General features: G+C 42.7%; 1 protein-coding gene across 1 annotated transcript in view; it reads left to right on the top strand.

Annotated features, from left to right (window-relative positions):
• The first annotated feature begins 47 nt into the window (after nt 1-47).
• The window catches only part of plxnd1 (plexin D1), a 72,222-nt gene continuing 53,715 nt past the window's right edge, over nt 48-18,554 (top strand). Inside the window, exons 1-5 of the mRNA XM_005448703.4 lie at nt 48-1,473; nt 3,149-3,325; nt 9,489-9,620; nt 10,793-10,893; nt 16,991-17,120. Of these exons, the coding sequence (XP_005448760.1) occupies nt 262-1,473; nt 3,149-3,325; nt 9,489-9,620; nt 10,793-10,893; nt 16,991-17,120 (1,752 nt within the window). The 5' untranslated portion in view covers nt 48-261. The remainder of the gene's footprint in view (nt 1,474-3,148; nt 3,326-9,488; nt 9,621-10,792; nt 10,894-16,990; nt 17,121-18,554) is intronic.

Raw genomic sequence — 18,554 nt, 5'->3', positions numbered from 1 at the left:
AGATGATTAAAATATCACCCCGGCGGTGTGGCTCAGTGTGCCCCAGGAGAGTGACTGCTGAGCTGCACGATAGGCAGAGAGGGACAGAGGAGGCAGCCTGAAAAGGAAGCACGACTCGCTTATCGCGTCACTGTGGGTTTAGGCGTTGAGCAGGAAACAGTCTTTCCTCTCGGGTTGTCGCAGTAGGAACAAACACACATTTTTGTCTTTGCTCAATGCACCCCTCGGCACAGAACACGCGGAAGCCGGTCAGAAGGAAAAATGCCTCCTTCGATAGAGATAGCCGTCCTGCTTCTCGGCGTCCTGGCTTTGGAGACGCGCCGGAGTGCCAGCGCGCTGCACATCCAACAGGCTTTCGCGTCTCCAAATCAGACCAATAACTTCGTGGTGGATCCAGTGTCCAGAAGAGTCTACCTGGCTACTGTTAACACAATTTACCAGCTGAATGGGACCTTGACAGCTGAAGTGGAGAAGAGGACTGGACCGGTGGAGGACAACCTGTTGTGCCATGCGCCACAGCTTCCCCAGGCTCCCTGCGAGCATCCCAAATCCCTCACTGACAATTACAACAAGCTCCTGAAACTGGACCGGGAGCAAGGGATCGTGGTTGTGTGCGGATCCGTGTATCAAGGCTTCTGTGAGCTCAGAAAAATTGAGAATATTTCAGAGATAGCGGTGGAGTTCCCACCCCAGGGTGAGAAGACTGTTTTCCCCAGCATGCTGAACATCGCTGCCAATCATCCGAACGCATCCACCGTGGGGCTCATCTTCAAAAGCCACGGGGGAAGCACCCGGCTTCTGGTTGGGGCGACATACACAGGGGCTGGAACCCAGTTTTTCCCCAAAAACCACAGCAAAGAAGATCTGCGTTTTGAAAACACCCCGGAGATCGCCATCCGCTCCTTGAACATCAAGGATTTATCCAGACTTTTCACCTATGACATTAACCCTTCCGAGGATAATGTATTCAAGATCAAACAAGAGGTTAAAACCAAAAATAAACTGAACTTCGTACACGCGTTCATCCAGAAGACTTATTCATATATTGCCTTCAATAATGATGCGAAAATGGGCCACAAGGAGAGCCAGCCCAACAGCATCCTCGCGAGGATATGCCTGGACACCGAGAACCCCCGAAAACCCACCGGGCCAGAGAGCAGGAAGCTCACTGAATCCTACATCCAGATGCCTTTACAGTGTGGATTTAACGGGAACATTTACAACCGGGTGTTGTCCGTGTACCCCACGGAGATCCACGCAGGTGATGGGAAAAGCCCCGAGCCGTACTTGTTTGGAGTGTTTTCTAAGGGAGACAGAAAGTCTGCACTTTGCGCTTTCAAGTTTGGAGACATCGAGGAGGAGATACGGCAAGGCCGCAGGAACTGCTCAAACTCTCCCAGCAGCGACGTTCAGGTGCTGGACAGCGTGATACAGGGCTCCGGTTCAGCCTGCATCCAGAAGGGAAACCTTGTGGTAAGGGCGTTGTACACATTTAATTAGGCAATATAAAAATACTTAATTTATGTAATAATTTGATCTGATTTTAAGCTGCCATGTTAATGAAATATATACATTCTGTCAAATAAAACCCACTCTAAAAAATCGCATAAGCTTTGCTGAAAACGAAACTTAGTTTATCCATTTCTTGACATGAAAGTGAGAAAAAAATAAGTCAGCGTCACTGAGATATTTTCTGCATCATTATTTCATATGTTTTTATTTCTTATCTCCTCGTTTTCTAAGTAATACTGGGTGCCAAAACGTGCTCCTCCAATAAACCTGCTGTAGATTTAGGAATCCTCTTGGCCATTACAGTTGTTCAGGCTGCAATAAGATTTACTCCCTCATGTCTGCTGCTACTCTCTGACAGTTTCCATTTATGCTTACGAACAGTTATCCTCTTTAACCCTCAAGCTGTTGACTCGAGGAAAGGATCTCCCATGTTAGGAGTAGAGGTCATGATAGCTGGAAAGACCCTCTAGAGCCATACTGAGGGTTGTGGGAAGGGTGAGACTACTCCCATATCCAGCAACTCTCCCCTTTTACCAAATGTGAGGATTGTAAGGGGTCAGTAGTTTACTATGTTTTCCAGTAAAACACCAGACATTTTTATTTAGTGTGTGCTTCTGACTGTAGTTCAACTCTAAATTTAGCCCAATGTTTGACCGATAAATAGCTCCTCTGTTCCAAGCACAGGATCAAATATTATCATGTGTATTTTATTACAATCTTCCTACTCATGTCCTCAAGGAAACTTTAGCATTGCAAAAGCGCTGTCTGATTCACGGTGTCTAACAATAACAAGCAATGAAAGCTTTCCACAGTTTCATAGGAATGCAGAGAAATTCCAGATTTTCATTGTGGTGGTTTTGACTGACAGAGTTGAGGTCAAAGGAGACTGTCTCGCCACCACTGTGCTGTCAGGTCAGAAAGTTGCCCTCCTTGCTGGCACTGCCTTGTTTGCCGTGGCCCCGGGGCCACTCCTCTCGTGACCAGTTTTTCTGAATACCATCTCCGGTCGCCCACAGACCCTTTTTGAGATAGACAACTGCTTAGTTCAAAGTGATTTGTGCGCTTTGTTTTTCCTCCTGCTACAGTACAACCCACTTACCACTCACAGACTAAAGTTAGTCTTTCCTCATTTACGTAGCCATGGCCGTTGAAATGTGATCTTTTTTGTAGTCGACAGTTTGAAGGCCAACACTGAGGGAAAGCCAGACACAATTTATGATAAGAGAGACGATGCCTCGAGCAGAAGGGCCCATGGGAAAAGACTCTACAAATATCCAGTGTGCTTAATTTCTTTTTTTTTTCTTGTGTGCTCTAAAATATTCAGAGAATTCCCAATAGATCCTGGTGCTCATCCAAGCGCAGCACTAATGTTTTATCATTGCCCACTGAGGATTTGACAAAAGCAAAATCTTATGAGTGTTGAAGACCCTTATAAGCCCATTTCAAGTATTCACTGAGATGTCTGAAAAGTGATTTAGCAGAATGAGCAACGCCGGTGTGATAGCTTCTATCAGCACTTGCTTTCCACGCTGCTCCTTTTGTGCCCAGCTCTCTCCTTCTTCTAATCTTCATGTCATGCTTCCATATGAAAGCTGATGAGAATTGATCTTTCTCTCTCACTCTGTTTGTATTCTAGTTGCAGCCCGAGCAGCTGGACTGCGGTGCAGCCCACCTGCAGCACCCATTGGCATTACGGAGACCCCTTAGGGCCATTCCTCTGCTTGAATACCCAGGTCTCAGTTCAGTGTCTGTGGACAACGTGCAAAACCACACCGTGGTTTTTCTGGGAACCAGTAATGGACGACTTCGTAAGGTGAGACTCACACACACATGAGCACGCATACACTCTCAGTCCTTGTGATTGAGAACTTTCTAAACAAGCTTAACCTCAACCGCTGAATGGAGTTATTATTTTTAATGTAGTTGAGCCCCGAAGCTTGGAAAAACTCTAACATTACAAGGTATGTAGTGCTGCTCTGATGTGGCTGCCGATTCTTACAATAAACCAAACCTATGTGTGTGATGAAACACTCCGAGCCACCACAGGGCAAGCAGAAATGACTCCTTTTAACTTGTAGATTCCCTGCATTGTCACCACCCAACCAACCCCCTCATTCCACTGATCCATGAACCATCCTGGACCTTATGTAGTCCTAATCATGAGTTTTAATATCTCTTAAACTATTGTCTGAGAGATCACAGGAAAGCTGTCTAACAGCGGTTGACGGCTTATGACTCAGTCGCGACATGTGCTGGTGTGCAGTCTGAGCTATTAAACATCTGCAGAAGGTCCAGCTTGTGAAAACCTTTCCTGCCCAATTACCAGCATTCCTTAATTTTGTCTCAGCCACATTCCTCGTCACCCCTGACTGAGCTTCCTAAGCAGCAGATCTGCCTGCATATGCAACTAGCTGCACTTCAGTTGTCTGTGGAAACAACACAAGCTGACTCTGAAAGCTTTCTGACCCTATGGTTTTGCATTAGCCTAGTACCTTTCACAACATTAAACCCATTCTGCTGTCGGGTGTTTTGTTTAGGCCTGCTAAAAGAACTCCTTGTTTTCCTCCCCAGATGAAGGCACTGCTTTAGCCCCAGCTGAGCACGCAGTAATTGGTTTTTGGATGGTTTATAGCGGATGCGCCACATTGGTTGGCATGGTGTAAGCAGCGGTGTGTATGAGCGTGTTTGTGTACGTCTGTTTGCTAGATTGCAGGTCTGACTGTGTTTTTAGGTGTTTGACTTGTGACTGGTATAGTGATTCCATGTGTTTACTCAGATGAGTGCATACCCTGTGATTACGTGTTACGTGTGTGTGTGTCGACCTTGTTGTATAGGGTGTGTAGTATTTCAGTGACCTTGGGAAACAACATGCTTTGTGCTTTTATCTTTATGTCTTTCACTGTTTGCCTATGTATCTGTGTGTGTGTGTGTGTGTGTGTGTGTGTGTGTGTGTGTGTGTGTGTGTGTGTGTGTGTGTGTGTGTGTGTGGTAGTGTCTGTGAGTGTGTGTGCCCTCAGGATAGAGCTGTTACAGAGGTTAATGGTGCTGTTAGTGTGTGTAATGTGATTCTGACTGTGAGTTTGGCTCAGACTAAACACAGGGGAACAGTGGTTGAGATTAAGTTAGGCCTCTTTTACTGTCTTTGAGAGAGCCCTCAGTGAAGTAATTTGTAATTACATGCATTTTTTAATGAAGTCTCTCCCTCCCCATTACAGCTGACTTCCATTTTCTGCTTCTCGCAGTGTCCGCTTTTTTTATCTCGCTCCCTCTCGCTCCAATTTTACTCCCTCGGTGGGTCCACCCCTCCACTTCTCAGTTCATCGCTTCGCCATCCCCTCTTTCTCAGCTCCTCTTTTACTCCATCTCAAATATAAAAGGCCCTTTGATTCATTTTCCAAACAAACAGACTTTATCTCTTTCTCTTTCTTCTTCTTCTGTCTCTCCTGCCCCACCTCTATCAATCTTTATTCTCTCTCCTTTACACCCAGGTACACATTCAAACACACACAGAGAGACACACACGTGCACAGACAGAGACACAGAGAGAGAGAGAATGAGTGCACAGCAGCTGAGCACTTCTTGGTTGAATAGGGTCTTTCATCTGCATGAAGATAGACGGAGAATAGAGTCAGAGCGACCTGCCAGTACAGCAGGTGTTTTGTTGGCTGACCTGGTGGCTCACTGTGCCACAGCTCTCTTCACGTCTCCTCCTCTCTGCACCTATTGTGCTCCCTGTCCAGGTGTGTGGGCTGCTGTTTACTTACTCCTCGCTGTGTCACTCTGCTTATGTGTTTGTAGTCACTGGGGTGTGAGGTGAGGACATAGCACAGCTGCTTACTATCACTAAAAAGCAGGCGAGCCTGTGCGAGCAGATGGGTAGGTGGTGTTATAAAAAAAACGACAGTGTTACTTGCAGGTTGAGATAATGCCTTTCATCACAGGTTAAGCCAATGGTTTACTTAGCTCCTGTCTGTGCTGGTTTAACATTAACCAGCACGTCTAAGTGGGTGGTAATGGTTTTGTCCTATATAAATGTGTGCGCCTGTGCATCTGACAGTGTTTTGTTGTGTTCAGTGGATGGAGAAGTGATACAGCCCGTGCTTGTCACCAGATGCTGGTCAGCTTGCCACTTCCTCAGGATGCCAGGATGTCTCCATTGAAGGGAGGCCCAACAAATCGCAGAAATAAGAGTTTTCACTGTCGGCGTGACAGGAAGTCTCACTCAGCACAGTTTGTTTTTCTGCACAGCTCTGTGTGTGTGTGTCTGTGTGTGCGTATGTTTGTGCGTACGTGAGAACATGTCACCTGCTTTATGATCTTGAGCTGCAGGAAGGCCACTGTGCAGATAAATCACTGGTCAGTGGAACGAGATTAGGCACAGTGCTTGGACAAAGAGCCCATGAAATGTATTTGTGAAGGTGGAAACATGAAAAAAATATTTGAAATAAAAGGCAGGAACTAAAATCACTTTACTAAATCTGGCAGTCATTGCTTATACATACATGCATGAATTTAATTAAGACTGAGAGTTTTGGTTACTCTCTTGTGTATCCACGTTAGCTTTGGGGGAGGGAAAGTTTCCAGACAAAAGAATTTAATCTGTCATGTTGGCCTTTTAAAAGTGAAGGAGTGAGGCAGCTCAGACAAAAATTAATTTAATCTTTGTCTGGATATTTTTTCTTGATAACATACGCAGCACAGTAACAGCTACAGCATTCTAAGCACCCAAGCACCAGTCCAATCACCCCTCATGTAACCTCCTACTGAGTAATTGAGGTACAGTTGTGGTTAAAAAAAAAAAGAATTCTATTGTTTTACATATGAAAAATAATCTGGTCCTTAACAGCGCTTAAAATTGGGTAAATGCCACCTCAGATGAACAACATAACATGACAGGTTAGGCCAAAAGATAAGCCAAAGGAAGGAGGGAGAGTGTAAAAACCCAAGTACATCCTTATTACTTCCACAGGAATTAATTCTGTCTTTCTCTCATTACCTACAACAAGTCACCACAGATGGCTAGCCCTTCCTTAGCTGTTAAAAGGGAGTTTTTCCTTCCCACTGTCACCAAGTGCTTGTTCAGAGGGGGTCGTTTAATTGTTGGGGTTTTCTTCCTATTATTGTAAAGTGCCTAAAAGCAACTGACTAACTAAAATTAAATTGAATTCACTTGAAGTGAGGGTAAATGGCAGTCAGGTGCTGCTCATCAAGCCATTGTGAGCACCTCTATAAAAGCTTAAGGTCATATTGCTAGTCTGGAGCATTCAGGTGTGTTACCATAGTGCCAAGGAGGAAAGACATCAGCAATGATCTTAAAGAAACAATTTTTGGTGCCCAGCAATCTGGGACAAGTTCTAAGCCCATGTGAGGTCCACTGGTTCAAGTCTATCATTCTAGAGTGAGAACGATTATTCACAAGACAGTTGCCAATCTTGTCAGGAGTGGATGTTCCAGCAAATTTACCCGTTCGATGCTAAGAGAAGTAGCAAAAAGAACTCAAATGCTACATCTCAGATTCTACAGGTCTACACGTTAAAATGTTAAAATTCATGATAGAAAAAGACTGAACAAGTATGGCTTATTTGGAAGGATTGCCTCGAGAAGGCTCTTCTCTCTAAAAAAAGAACATGGCAGTTTAGTATTGAAAAATTACATCTGAACAAACAACAAGACTTGCTGAACAATGCCCTTTGGGGACCAGAATGTTCATGTTTGGCCATAATTAACAGTGCCATGTTTGGAGAAACCTAAATAGCATATCAGCACAAACACCTCATACCAGTTGTGGTGGTGATGATGTGTTTTGCAACCACAGGACTTGGGCATCTTGAGTAAACCATGAACTCCTTTTTATATCAAAATATTCTGGAGTTAAATGTGAGGACATCTGTCCAACAGCCAGAGCTTGGCCCAAACTGGTTCATGCAACAGGACAGTGATCCCTAACATGACAGCAAATGTACAACAGAATGGTAAAAAAGAAAAGAATCAAGATGTTGCAATGTGCAAGAAAAAGTGCTAACCTCAACTTGATTGAAACGCTGTGGGAGGACCGTGTGCGTCATTTTCACACACTGCAACGTTCAGTTTCGTTTTTTAAATAAATAATAAAACCACAGAATATGTTTGTTATTTTACACCTGAGGTAAGATTTTTTTTTTTTAAATTATGTCCCAATATAAAAAACCTTAGAAATAATAGAAGTTGTACTTTCTTTTTATTACTGCAGCTATAACCATGAGCAGCGGCTTCACTATGCCCATTCTAGTCATGGGTGAAAAGATTTTGAGGCACAGTTCGATACTTAATTCAGTTCTGATTAAATATTATACCCTGCTGTATGGGTCTCTCATTCAGTCCTGACCCAGATGTAGCCAATCTGAATTTCATCCTCCCACTCACCCACTTCCTCATCCACTATGTCACTATGTCTTGGCCCCGCCGTGCCTCAACTTCCAATCCCACTCTCATACAATGTACCCTTGTTCATTCATCCATTCATTGTAGCTCTACACAAACTGTCCCAGGTTTATTCCCTTACGTGACTCACTGGTTGTATTGGGGGAGCTACCTTAAAAGCATGAAGACGTTGAACTACACTAAATATACCTTAGGAAGAAATCTACTTTGGCCAATTAGCTCAGACTATTTTATAAGAAAGAAACTGGCACTGGGCATGTGATACCACTCTTATTAAAAATACTATAAAAGGATAACTTCAGGATAAGTAAGGGCAGTGTAAAAACTGTCCGCTTATTCACAGGTCAGACATGACAAAAAAGGTTTTTGTAGCAGAAACCAGAATCCAGGTGGGATGTTGTGTCTGGCAGGATCTCTGATTATATATATAGTATGGTGAAATCAGCACTTATGACCTAATGTTTTAAAGGTTAGTTTTACAAACTTATATTCAAAACATCAAATGCCATAGCCAAGTATTCCAGGAAGCTGTAGGTCAACTTAATACTTGCCTTAAAAAAACAACAATCCATCCAGGCAGAATTTATTTTAGCTGTAAACCACTTTGGATCATTTGACTGGCCAAAAGAGTTTGATTATTGTGGAGAAGCAGCGGTCCAAAGTTATACACAACACACATCCAAAAGACTTTTTGAAACACTATACACCAGTGAATGTAGCTGAACTACCAGCAAGCTATGATTCCTGACCTTAAACTAGTTTGATTGCATGTAGTGCCTTCATGTCATTCTTCACCCCCAGCGCTGCTCACCGACTCTTTATCTGTGTTGAATTTATCTGCACACAGAAATGAACATGGGTGTCAGTTACTGTTAATGTCTGTGTCCTGTGAACATCACAGCTGTGACTGTTTCCCATATAAACATTATTTTACATTTACATATTACGTTATTTGATATTGTATACAGGTATGGCTTCTGGAAACACATTTTAAAGATGAGATATGAATTACCACACAAAAAGTCCAGAGTTCCAGTGCCCTCGATTTTTACCACAGTAAACTTACCATCTAACAATAGACAGTCATCGTGGCTGCTTATTTTACTCCACCAGCTGCTGATTTAGATTTCATATTTTCAGTTGGACCGCTGGCAGACAAAAACTGTAGACTGCCAAATCATCTGACATTACACAAACAACAAGACACCAAAAATATGGTGCAATAACAATTACAAAATCGAGGTTGTCTGTACATCTCGGTGCTTGCTGCAGGTAGGCGTAGTCTCCAAGGACAAAAGTTTCGTTTGTGAATCTCTTGCCGAACACAGACGTGGGAAAAAACCTGCTTCTTCTGTGGTGTTGCTGAGAAAGTGACTCGATCTGCTCGATCAACTGAAAATGTGGTTGCACTGAGCGATTGTCAACACTTGAGAAACTCTTCTGCATGAATGTGAAGCAAGAACTTGGCGTTCAGCTTATTATTTTTTTTTTAATTGCACCACTTTGCATGTGGTTCCACCTCTGCAATTCAACATGTGTATCTCTCTTTTTCGCAGCTGACTCTACTACCGAACATGACCACAGCCAATCAGTGGATGCTGAAGCTGCGAGCCAACGAAGCAGTACACCACATCATGACCTTCGATCCCAACGACAGCAACTTTCTTTATGTCATGACCTCTCATCATGTAAGGATATACTTGCAGGCAGCACGTAGCGTGACCATAATAACCACAATGAGACCACGTGGTCACGTCCTGTACATCCTCCTTAACTTCACTTAACAGAACACTACCATTTTTGTGGTTAAGGCAGACATGCATGCAGACCTACATTAAGCTTTCAGAGCTGCATTTCAAAACCAATTTGTTTGATAACAGTTGGGCTTAGGGCGGGATATGGCTGCACCTCTGGCCTTTATGGTTTCTGCACAGTGACAGTGCATCAGGTTGTTAGCTGTCTGTGCTGCTATTAAATCTCTGTGCTTCCTGTCACGGAAGCCAAGTGTGATATGCACACAGAAAATACACTACAGCTCCTTTTTAGACTCTGACAAAACTGCTGCATGACATTTTTTAGGTAACATTTGCCGTGACATTGTTAAGATTTAAATTAAATTTGGCACTATTATTGGCTGGCATTTTTTTTAGCTGTAACCTTTAAACGGATTTACATTCTGAGACCGGCATTCGCTTCCTAGGTTCAAACTGCCTATCTGTGTTTACCTACAGCGTGTTCTTATTTGTTTGCACTGCAAATAGACAAAGCAGCAAAAAAAGAAGAAAAAAAGATTGTTGGTAGCCTCAAGAAACTTAAGGAGATGTACACCGCACGTAGGAGTTTACAAATGTGTAATTACATTTTCTGAGATTGTTTTATCTGCTTGATTGTAAGCGGATGTCGGTGAAATATATCTGCATTTGGAAAACGACAAGATCAAATGTCTTTGTAGGAGTTATTTAGGAAAGACTGTCTGCAGTTATTGTACATTAATAAACACTTTCGATGTCATGATGTGTTTACTGCAAGACTACATGACATTTATTCATTTCTTTCTGCTGTCAATAAGTGCTGAATGAAGGCATGCAAAAGTTATGTGTGAGCCTGTAAGCTGGTTTTCATTATGGGCTTATTATATTATATTCATATTTCGTCTGGGTGGTAGTTTAAATCCTAGAGACTCAAAATTGCAGTGATATTCTTACACTGTAGCAGATTATCAAAATTCTCGAGGAGGATCCTTCTTAAGTTCTCTTAACAGCCGTCAGCATCTTGGTAACAAAATCGCTTGTTTTCCACTTTTTGGCCGCCCTTGAAGATGATTGTGCGCTCATGTTTGCTTCTGTGCATTGATGTGCAGATGCTGAGAGTAAAAGTGGCAGATTGTGATCAGTGGAAGAGCTGCAGCGACTGTTTGGGAGCAGGTGACGCCCATTGTGGTTGGTGCACACTGGAGAATAGGTAAGAACCACAGCACGTACACACATGCACGTACACACACAAAGACGCAGTCTCTCCTTCTGTTTCTTCAACTGTCATCCTCAGACTTGTTTGTCTGACCCTCCCAGCCTCTCCTTTGGTGCCAGTTAAGCATAATTCAATCAAATTATCAGACGCTTGGTATCGCGCACGCACATGCCACATGCTTTTTGATGTAAATCAAAAATCTCTGCTTTTAAAAAGAGGTCAGCTGTTTATATGAAAGGCGCATCGATTCCAGAATAGACTGATGGCACAGAGCAATAACGATCGCTGGTCGTTTTATTACTTGAAGCATTTGCATGAATCAAACCCACTGAGGCTTGTTTGCCTATTTTCGTCATTCTCGTTCTCAGTTTCAAAATGTCGCCCAGCTGAATGAGCAGTGGCAGAAACCGAGTGTGTTTTGGGGTTGGAAGAGTGTTGTTGGATTGAGCAGAATTGATTTGCTTTTCATTAGGCCGCAGACTCGAGAGTAACATCATTGTTTGGAGCGCTCCCCTGGTTCTTTAGTTGTTTGGGGAGGGAGTGACAGGCTGGGAGCGCCCAGCGAGGAGTGACTTGGCTGAAGTGTAACTGTGAGCGAGTGAGAGTACACTGTGATTAATGTGGCTCTGTCAGGACTGGCTCTCTGGCCGTGCATTCACTGGCTTTCGGGGAGAATATGTGTTGTGTCGAGCTGTGTTTGTTTGCGGGTTGTTTGTCTGCGTGCGAGTTGCTTGGTGATTAAAGCAGATCAGACGAGATAGCGAATTTTGTGATGAGCTGTGCCGCGGCTCTGGAGGCTCTTGCATGGCCAGGGGCCATTCAGAGCTGGAAGAGTGGAACTGATGAGTGTTATGTGTTTATGTGTATGTGGTCAGACTGTCTCACTGTCATCTCCCCGTCTCCTCTCCTTATTTATCTATCTGTCGTCTCTTTATCCCAGTCCCTTTCTCGCTTCGCTGCATTTTTTTTACCCTTGTGATTTTCGCTGTCTTCTGCTTGGGTTTTTTTTTTTCCTTTTCCTGCCCTCGTATTTTCCAGTAGCTTTGAGAATTTAGCCATCCCTCTCTAAACCTCCCTCTAGTCCTTGTCTTCTCCTCTCCCAGTGCCCTTGTCCTCCTCTCTATCCCTCTACAAAGGAGCGTTGATTGTGATGATGGTGGTGGGAGGGAGAGCGCACACTGGTTCTTTTGACAAGGAAATGTCAAAGTGTGTAAGCCTGTGTGTAAGTGTCAGCGTGAGTGTGTGACGCTGTCTGGCTAACGGAGACCAGGGAGCTGATGTCATGAGTGTGTGCGTGTTTTTGATGCACTGTTTGGCCAGTCATACTGGCCGCTGGGTTGGCACTGTGGCCCCAGAGCCCAGGGGATCAGGGGGTTGATATGTGGGGGTGGATGGTTTCCTCTATCACCTCACTGTCTCATTCAACTACAGACACTGAGGACGGTGGGGGGAGTCAAGATCTCACAATCTGTGAAGCCACCACTGTCTCTGTGGGTGCCTGCTTGATTTTATGCACGGCGCTGACGTCTCTCTGCACGTCTGCGTGTAGAGTGAGCATGAAAACATATCTGTTCGCTTGTTGGATGCTCCATTGTTGTCTGAAGAAAGCTAGTTCCTCCACCAGAGATAAAGCTCGGTCCTTGATCACTCTTTTCATGCTGGTGCTGGTCTAATCTGCCACATGTCACAAGAAAGCACTTAAATATCTTTATTTGAATCAAATTATGCATCACACGCAGTCTTTGCTGTTCACAAATTATCATGCTTATCTGCATGTGCTTATCTCACAGCGACTTTTGTGTGTCTGCCTGTATGTGTTTGTGTCTGTTTGTGCGTTTAGAAGCTCATATGTTCTCCTGCTGTTTAACAGTCTCACTGACGTTCAGACACTTAGGAGGTGATGAGTTTTCTCAGGTCATATTTTAGCTGCATATGTTGGCTCTGTTTATTTTAAGGAGCTGTTTGAAAAGCTTTTAAAGTCAGCGGGCTGCAGTGGGGCTGATGATGAGTGCGTACGTGTGTACCTGTTGTATGTTTATTTGGTCTTCCAGACTGTTAGAGAAAAGAAAAGTACTTTGAATTAATTTCTTCTCACTGCTGCTCTTGATCCAGTAGGTGTTTGAATTAGCAGGTTATGTACTGTTTGCATCCATTTTAAGAAAGAATAAAAAGATACGATCTGAGCAACTTGGTGCATTTTATAAGCCAATTGTTTCAGCTCCCACGCTGCTTTGCTGATGATCACTTGAGACTGCGTGTCTGTAAGTTTCCTGGATGCGTGCTTCATTTCATACCAACTGGTATTTATGAGCTGTTCGGTACTTAAAGATACAATCTTGAGTTTACTGGATACAATAAACAAGGAAGACGCCAGATGTGATCTTAGACAGGGAAGAGGATGAAGAACTAACTTAGCAGCTAAGATGAACAAGTTTGCTTAGAAAAATGAATCCATAAAAGATTGGTACAATGCACAGATGTGGTCTTATAGGTCTCATAACCAGGTAAATATAATCTCAAATAACAACACGGGATACTTCACACGGTGTCACTTTTTATTTAACAAAAACTAAAAGAAATGCAGAAGCAGTGTGTGAAAAATAAATGCACTTAAATATACTGGAAGTAATTCTTTTTGGTGTGACTTAATCACTCTGTCATATTGTTGTGGAGGAATTCTGGCCCACTCCTCTTTACATTGTTGCTTCAGTTCATTGAGGTTCTTTCATCAGTGCACAGCTTTCATAAGGTCTGGATTGCAACACCTCGATTCTTTTCTTTTTCAGCCATTCTGTTGTAGATTTGCTGCTGTGCTCGGGATCATTGTCCTGGTGCGTGACCTAATTTGGGCCAAGTTTTAGCTGTCAAACAGGTGGCCTCACTTTTGACTCTATAATACTTTGGTATACAGAGGAGTTCATGGTTGACTTAATGACTGCAAAGTGCCCAGGTCATGTAGCTGCAAAATAAATCATCACCCCTCCACCACCGTGCTTGACAGCTGGTATGAGGTGTTTTTGCTGATATCCTGTGTTTGGTTTTCTCCATATGTGGCACCGTCCACTGTTATGGCCAAACATTGATCTAACCCTTCCCAGACTGATAAGCAACAGCAGTTGCTTATTTAAGGACATTGTTTTCCTCCTTGGCATTAGCAACAGAGTGCTTCACACCAGTAAATTGCCACTTTTATAGAGGTGCTCACGCTTGCTGATGATCAGTTAATCGAGTGTATTTGATTAGCAGCAACTGCTCCCTACCCTCTGAATTCCTGTGAAGGCAGTGATGGTGTACTTTTCACACACCATTTCTGCATTTTGTCTGAATTTTTATTCAATAAATAAAGACATGGTGTAATATGTGATGTGTTGTTGTTCAGGATGGAGTTTCATCTTATCGTGACTACATCTGCTAATCAGTTTGAAGCAGCAGACAAATAAAGTGCTAAAATTAGCTGTCTCAGTCAAAATGAATTCTACACAACCCAAGCAATCAAACAAAATCCAAACATTGGTTTCATACAGTCAATATAATTGGTGAAATTATCTGTAAGCATTTTATTTTAATTGCTGAAGTCAGGCATTTTAAAATGGAAATCTCTGGGGATTGATTCGCTTCGAGAGCCAGCCTCAAGTGGCTACTGATGGAAATGCACAAGAGGCACTCAAGCCTCGGATTCATTTTTCAGCCCTGGAGGTTTGCACTTGATAATGACCCAAATGGAAGTTGTTTTATTTCATAATCTCAACAAATATGAATGATTACTGGCAACTATAGGTTTGTAATAATAATTTCAAAGACATGATGGGAGCATCACACCTCAGTACCTTTGGAGTTCTGACTGAAGAGAGTATTGACTATTGAGTAAAGTGCTATCATGCTAACATTTCCACAGTGACTTGCTTATATTTGGCAAGTCACTGATGTTAATAGTGTTTACTATAAGAGATCATAATGTTTACAAGTATATACCTAAAAAACATAAACCCTGAAAAACTGTGTTTTATATGTGTGTTATGAATGTGTGTTATTAAGAGTCCTTATCTGAGGACATAATTGTCAGAATATTTGATACTAGACCAAATTCATGAACTGAAAAACAGAGAAGTGTTTATTTTCCTTAAAGAAAGTGGTAAAACAGATCACAACTATATTTGTATGAGGTACTTTTATAATGACTGTCTGTAATTAGAATCTGAAACCCTGAAATACATTGTTTTGTGGCTTGTAAAGCCCTTTATTTCTATTTTTAGTTGAGCAGCTGACCTCAGGCCCCTCTGAGTCCCTCTGTGCCGCTGGGACTGAGAATGTGGACGCTGGCTTTCTCGGACACAAACACTCACGCTTACAGCCGCGCAGGCACAGAAAGACACACTTTATTTTAAAACAACTGTGAAAGTGTGGAAAGGAAGTGGGACGTGCCAAACTCATTATGTGCCGTGTTAGGACATTGCTAGATGGGGCCTCTTCTTTTTCTCCTTACTCTGAGGTCACTTTGTCCTTTCAGTCTGCACTGCAGATGAACTGAGCTCTGTGCCAGTGGTGAAGTTCATTAGTGAAGCAGAAGTCAGGGTGTGAGGCCACCTTGCTTGTTGAGTGCCCTTTTACAGTTCTTATGTCCCAGACGTTCATTATACTCGCAGATTGCGCACATACACACGACTGTATGTATGGTACTGCTTACCATGTGTCCAGCATTCATATTCCTAGATGCACTGTTGGTCCAAACAGACTAAGAATCAGACTGGTAGTTTTGTCATTCTGCTATCTGTAACTGTGCCTGTGGGATGGGTTACCATAGCAATGCATATGACCTAAGGTCAAGTAGTCTCTTGTGTCGAGCCAGCCAAACTGACAGCCAAAGTCTGAATGTGACATTAGGAGACCAGAGCACCTCATAAATCTGCAGCAAGCAGACCATGAAACCCAGTGGAGAGAATTCGTCAACTCCAGGAATGAAATGAAAACACAAACTCACCTCACAAAGAATATAAAGTTGACCTTGAACAGGGGTGTCAAACGTGGTTTCATCAAGGGTCACAATCGGTAATGAGAATCATTTTAACAGTCATACATGGTTTATTTATATGCAGTTTTTAATCAAAAATGCATGTCTCATATAGTCCTCACGCCTAAAATTTGAAAAGCCCTCAGCCAGCCAGTTTAAAAGTTGTTTGACCTTCATAGCATTTAGTCAAGCAAAATTATTCTGTTCCTTGTGCAGTTCTACAAGGCTACCATATAACCTGTTCACAAGAACCAATTTCACAGACCCGAATCAAAATGATGACGCAAACGCCTCATAGCCAGGCTTCTCTTTACCCTCGAAGTTTCTCTGTAGGTAGGACCCAAATATAGACCAGAGGCAGTCTGAGCCTACAAAAGACGAGCTTTATTGAAAGATGACAACAACTAACAGAAATGAGTTGACTTCTGCAGGGCACTGACCAAAAGAATCATGGATCTAGTAGAACACAAAGACTTTGGGGAGCAACAGTGGGACAAATAAAAGGGGAGCATAGTCATGTGCGTGCATGACTATTTGCACGCACAGCTGACTGGACGCAGGTGAAACTCCCGAGGGCGTGGTGGGTAGTCACAAAGAAGGGAAACCAAATGCAGGTGCAGACAGGACAAAAGGAGAAACAACCATCAGAAGTAGGAAGATAAAGACACATAGAAAAGCCGCTGAACTGAAACTACAACAAAAAGCACAGTACCATGACACCTACTGTTCAGGGCAACATTTTTTGAGAACCTAAAGTGATGTGCAGGCCGAATAATTTTTTTTTTTTAAAAAGGGACCAGATTAGACTTGTAGGCGTTGAGTTTGACACATACGACCTTGAAGTTCTGGATTCACAAACCCATATGGCTGTCTATGGTCTATATTACCAGCTGCAGGAATGATAAGCAGTTACTTTATCATAATCTGGACGAGCAAAGCAACGTGTGCATGACCTTGAAGTTTAGGCCATACAGAACATGTTGAATCTCTTCTTCCTGTAATCTAATCTCAACAGATTCAACATGAAAATGTAACACACATGATGTAGCAGATATGATATTCATTTTGTTTCTTTCTGTCCAGATGTACCATCCAGAAGGAGTGCGCTCAGGAGCTGCTGGCTCGTTCTTGGATCAGCATGGGTGAAGGCCCCCAACAGTGTCCTTCCATGACCCTGACACCCGCAGAGATTAGCATCTCGGCAGACATCAAGGTGCTGTGAACTCGTTGTATGTTATTGTTACCGTCACATGCTTTTCACAAGTCAGACAAGCACGGCTGTTGATCTTCACAAAGTTATGGCTGCAATGGGGACAGTTTATTTAAAGCTGATGTCTCATGACCACCTTTATAATCTGACACCTCTCACCATTACAGCACAGACTATTATTATTACTCAGCTAATAAAATAAAGTGCCAGTGCCGTGCGCTACTGCAGCTTCTTCCACCATCACAACTTCCTGCTTACAGCGATGCATGCGTTTATGTAACGCCAGCATTCATCTGCTTTTTTCCAGCTTTTAAAAAATGTTGCTGTCCATGTTCTCTCTTCAACACTTTCATAGCTACGCTCTCAACTCTGAGCCATATGGAAGCTCTTTTATGTTGAACGGAACAACACACAGCTGACACACAGAAATATTTGGTAGTCGATTGTGCGACTGCTTTTGAACCTTTGATATATGACTACTGTGTTTGAAAAGCCCTCGTAGTTCTTTCAGCACAGACTAAAATCAAAGCTGAGACTTGGCAATATCTGATCACTGTTTGAATCAAAACTGAATGTTTTGAAGTACAGAGCCTGAAAAATAAAAAAAAATCTGTCTAAATTCTGGAAACCTATATAAGCTAGAAAGATATAAGCTAGAAAATGTCTTGGACTGAATACATGAGTTGATCTGATGGACTATGATACGGAAATGTTACTGTAACCCCAGTCCACTGTTTTACTGGGTTTTTGAAAAATTCAACAAGTCAAATGTCAAAAATCTAAAGTGCATCTATATTCTGTATATATACATTCGTGCTCATGGTTGCAGGAAGTTATCGGTGCAAATTTCTCCTTAATGTTTTCTACTGATCCAGCAAAGAAATTGAAACAAGAACTTTGCCAGGTGTCTCAACAATGTTGGAATGACATCCTCCACTGGATTTATTATGGATAAGAGGCTGGAGTACAGAGTTATAGGCTAAGGCTAGTCTGGTACTCTCAGCTATTCCTTTATTTCCCAAGTGGTCGTCGCAGCAGATGGACACGCATATTTGATTTAGCACAGTTTTTATGCCGGATGCCCTCCCTCATGTAACCCTCCCATTTGTCTGGACTAGGGACCCGCATGAAGACTACACTGGCTTGTGACCCCCTGAGGCCGGGTTTGTCTCTCCTCCCGATCAGCTAAAGGCTTTTAGCAGCACTCAAAGACTGTGTAGGTGCTAGCAGGCGTATATTAGTCCACCACCCAATTGAAGGTTTATGCCAAAACTACCCTAAATTACCAGTACTGGTAATTACCCAAATCATTTTCTATGTTTCTGTAGTGGTTAATACACCAGTACATGCAAGCTCTTTAAATGAAATGATAATTTTAATTCCAAAATATAATTATTGTTATTACCCATGAATTACTTTTTTTTAAGCAGATGATTA

Source organism: Oreochromis niloticus, linkage group LG20, assembly GCF_001858045.2.
Source record: "Oreochromis niloticus isolate F11D_XX linkage group LG20, O_niloticus_UMD_NMBU, whole genome shotgun sequence".
Taxonomy (NCBI): Eukaryota; Metazoa; Chordata; class Actinopteri; order Cichliformes; family Cichlidae; genus Oreochromis; species Oreochromis niloticus.
The sequence above is the reverse complement of the archived record's forward strand: the minus strand, read 5'-3'. Positions and strand labels throughout refer to the sequence as shown.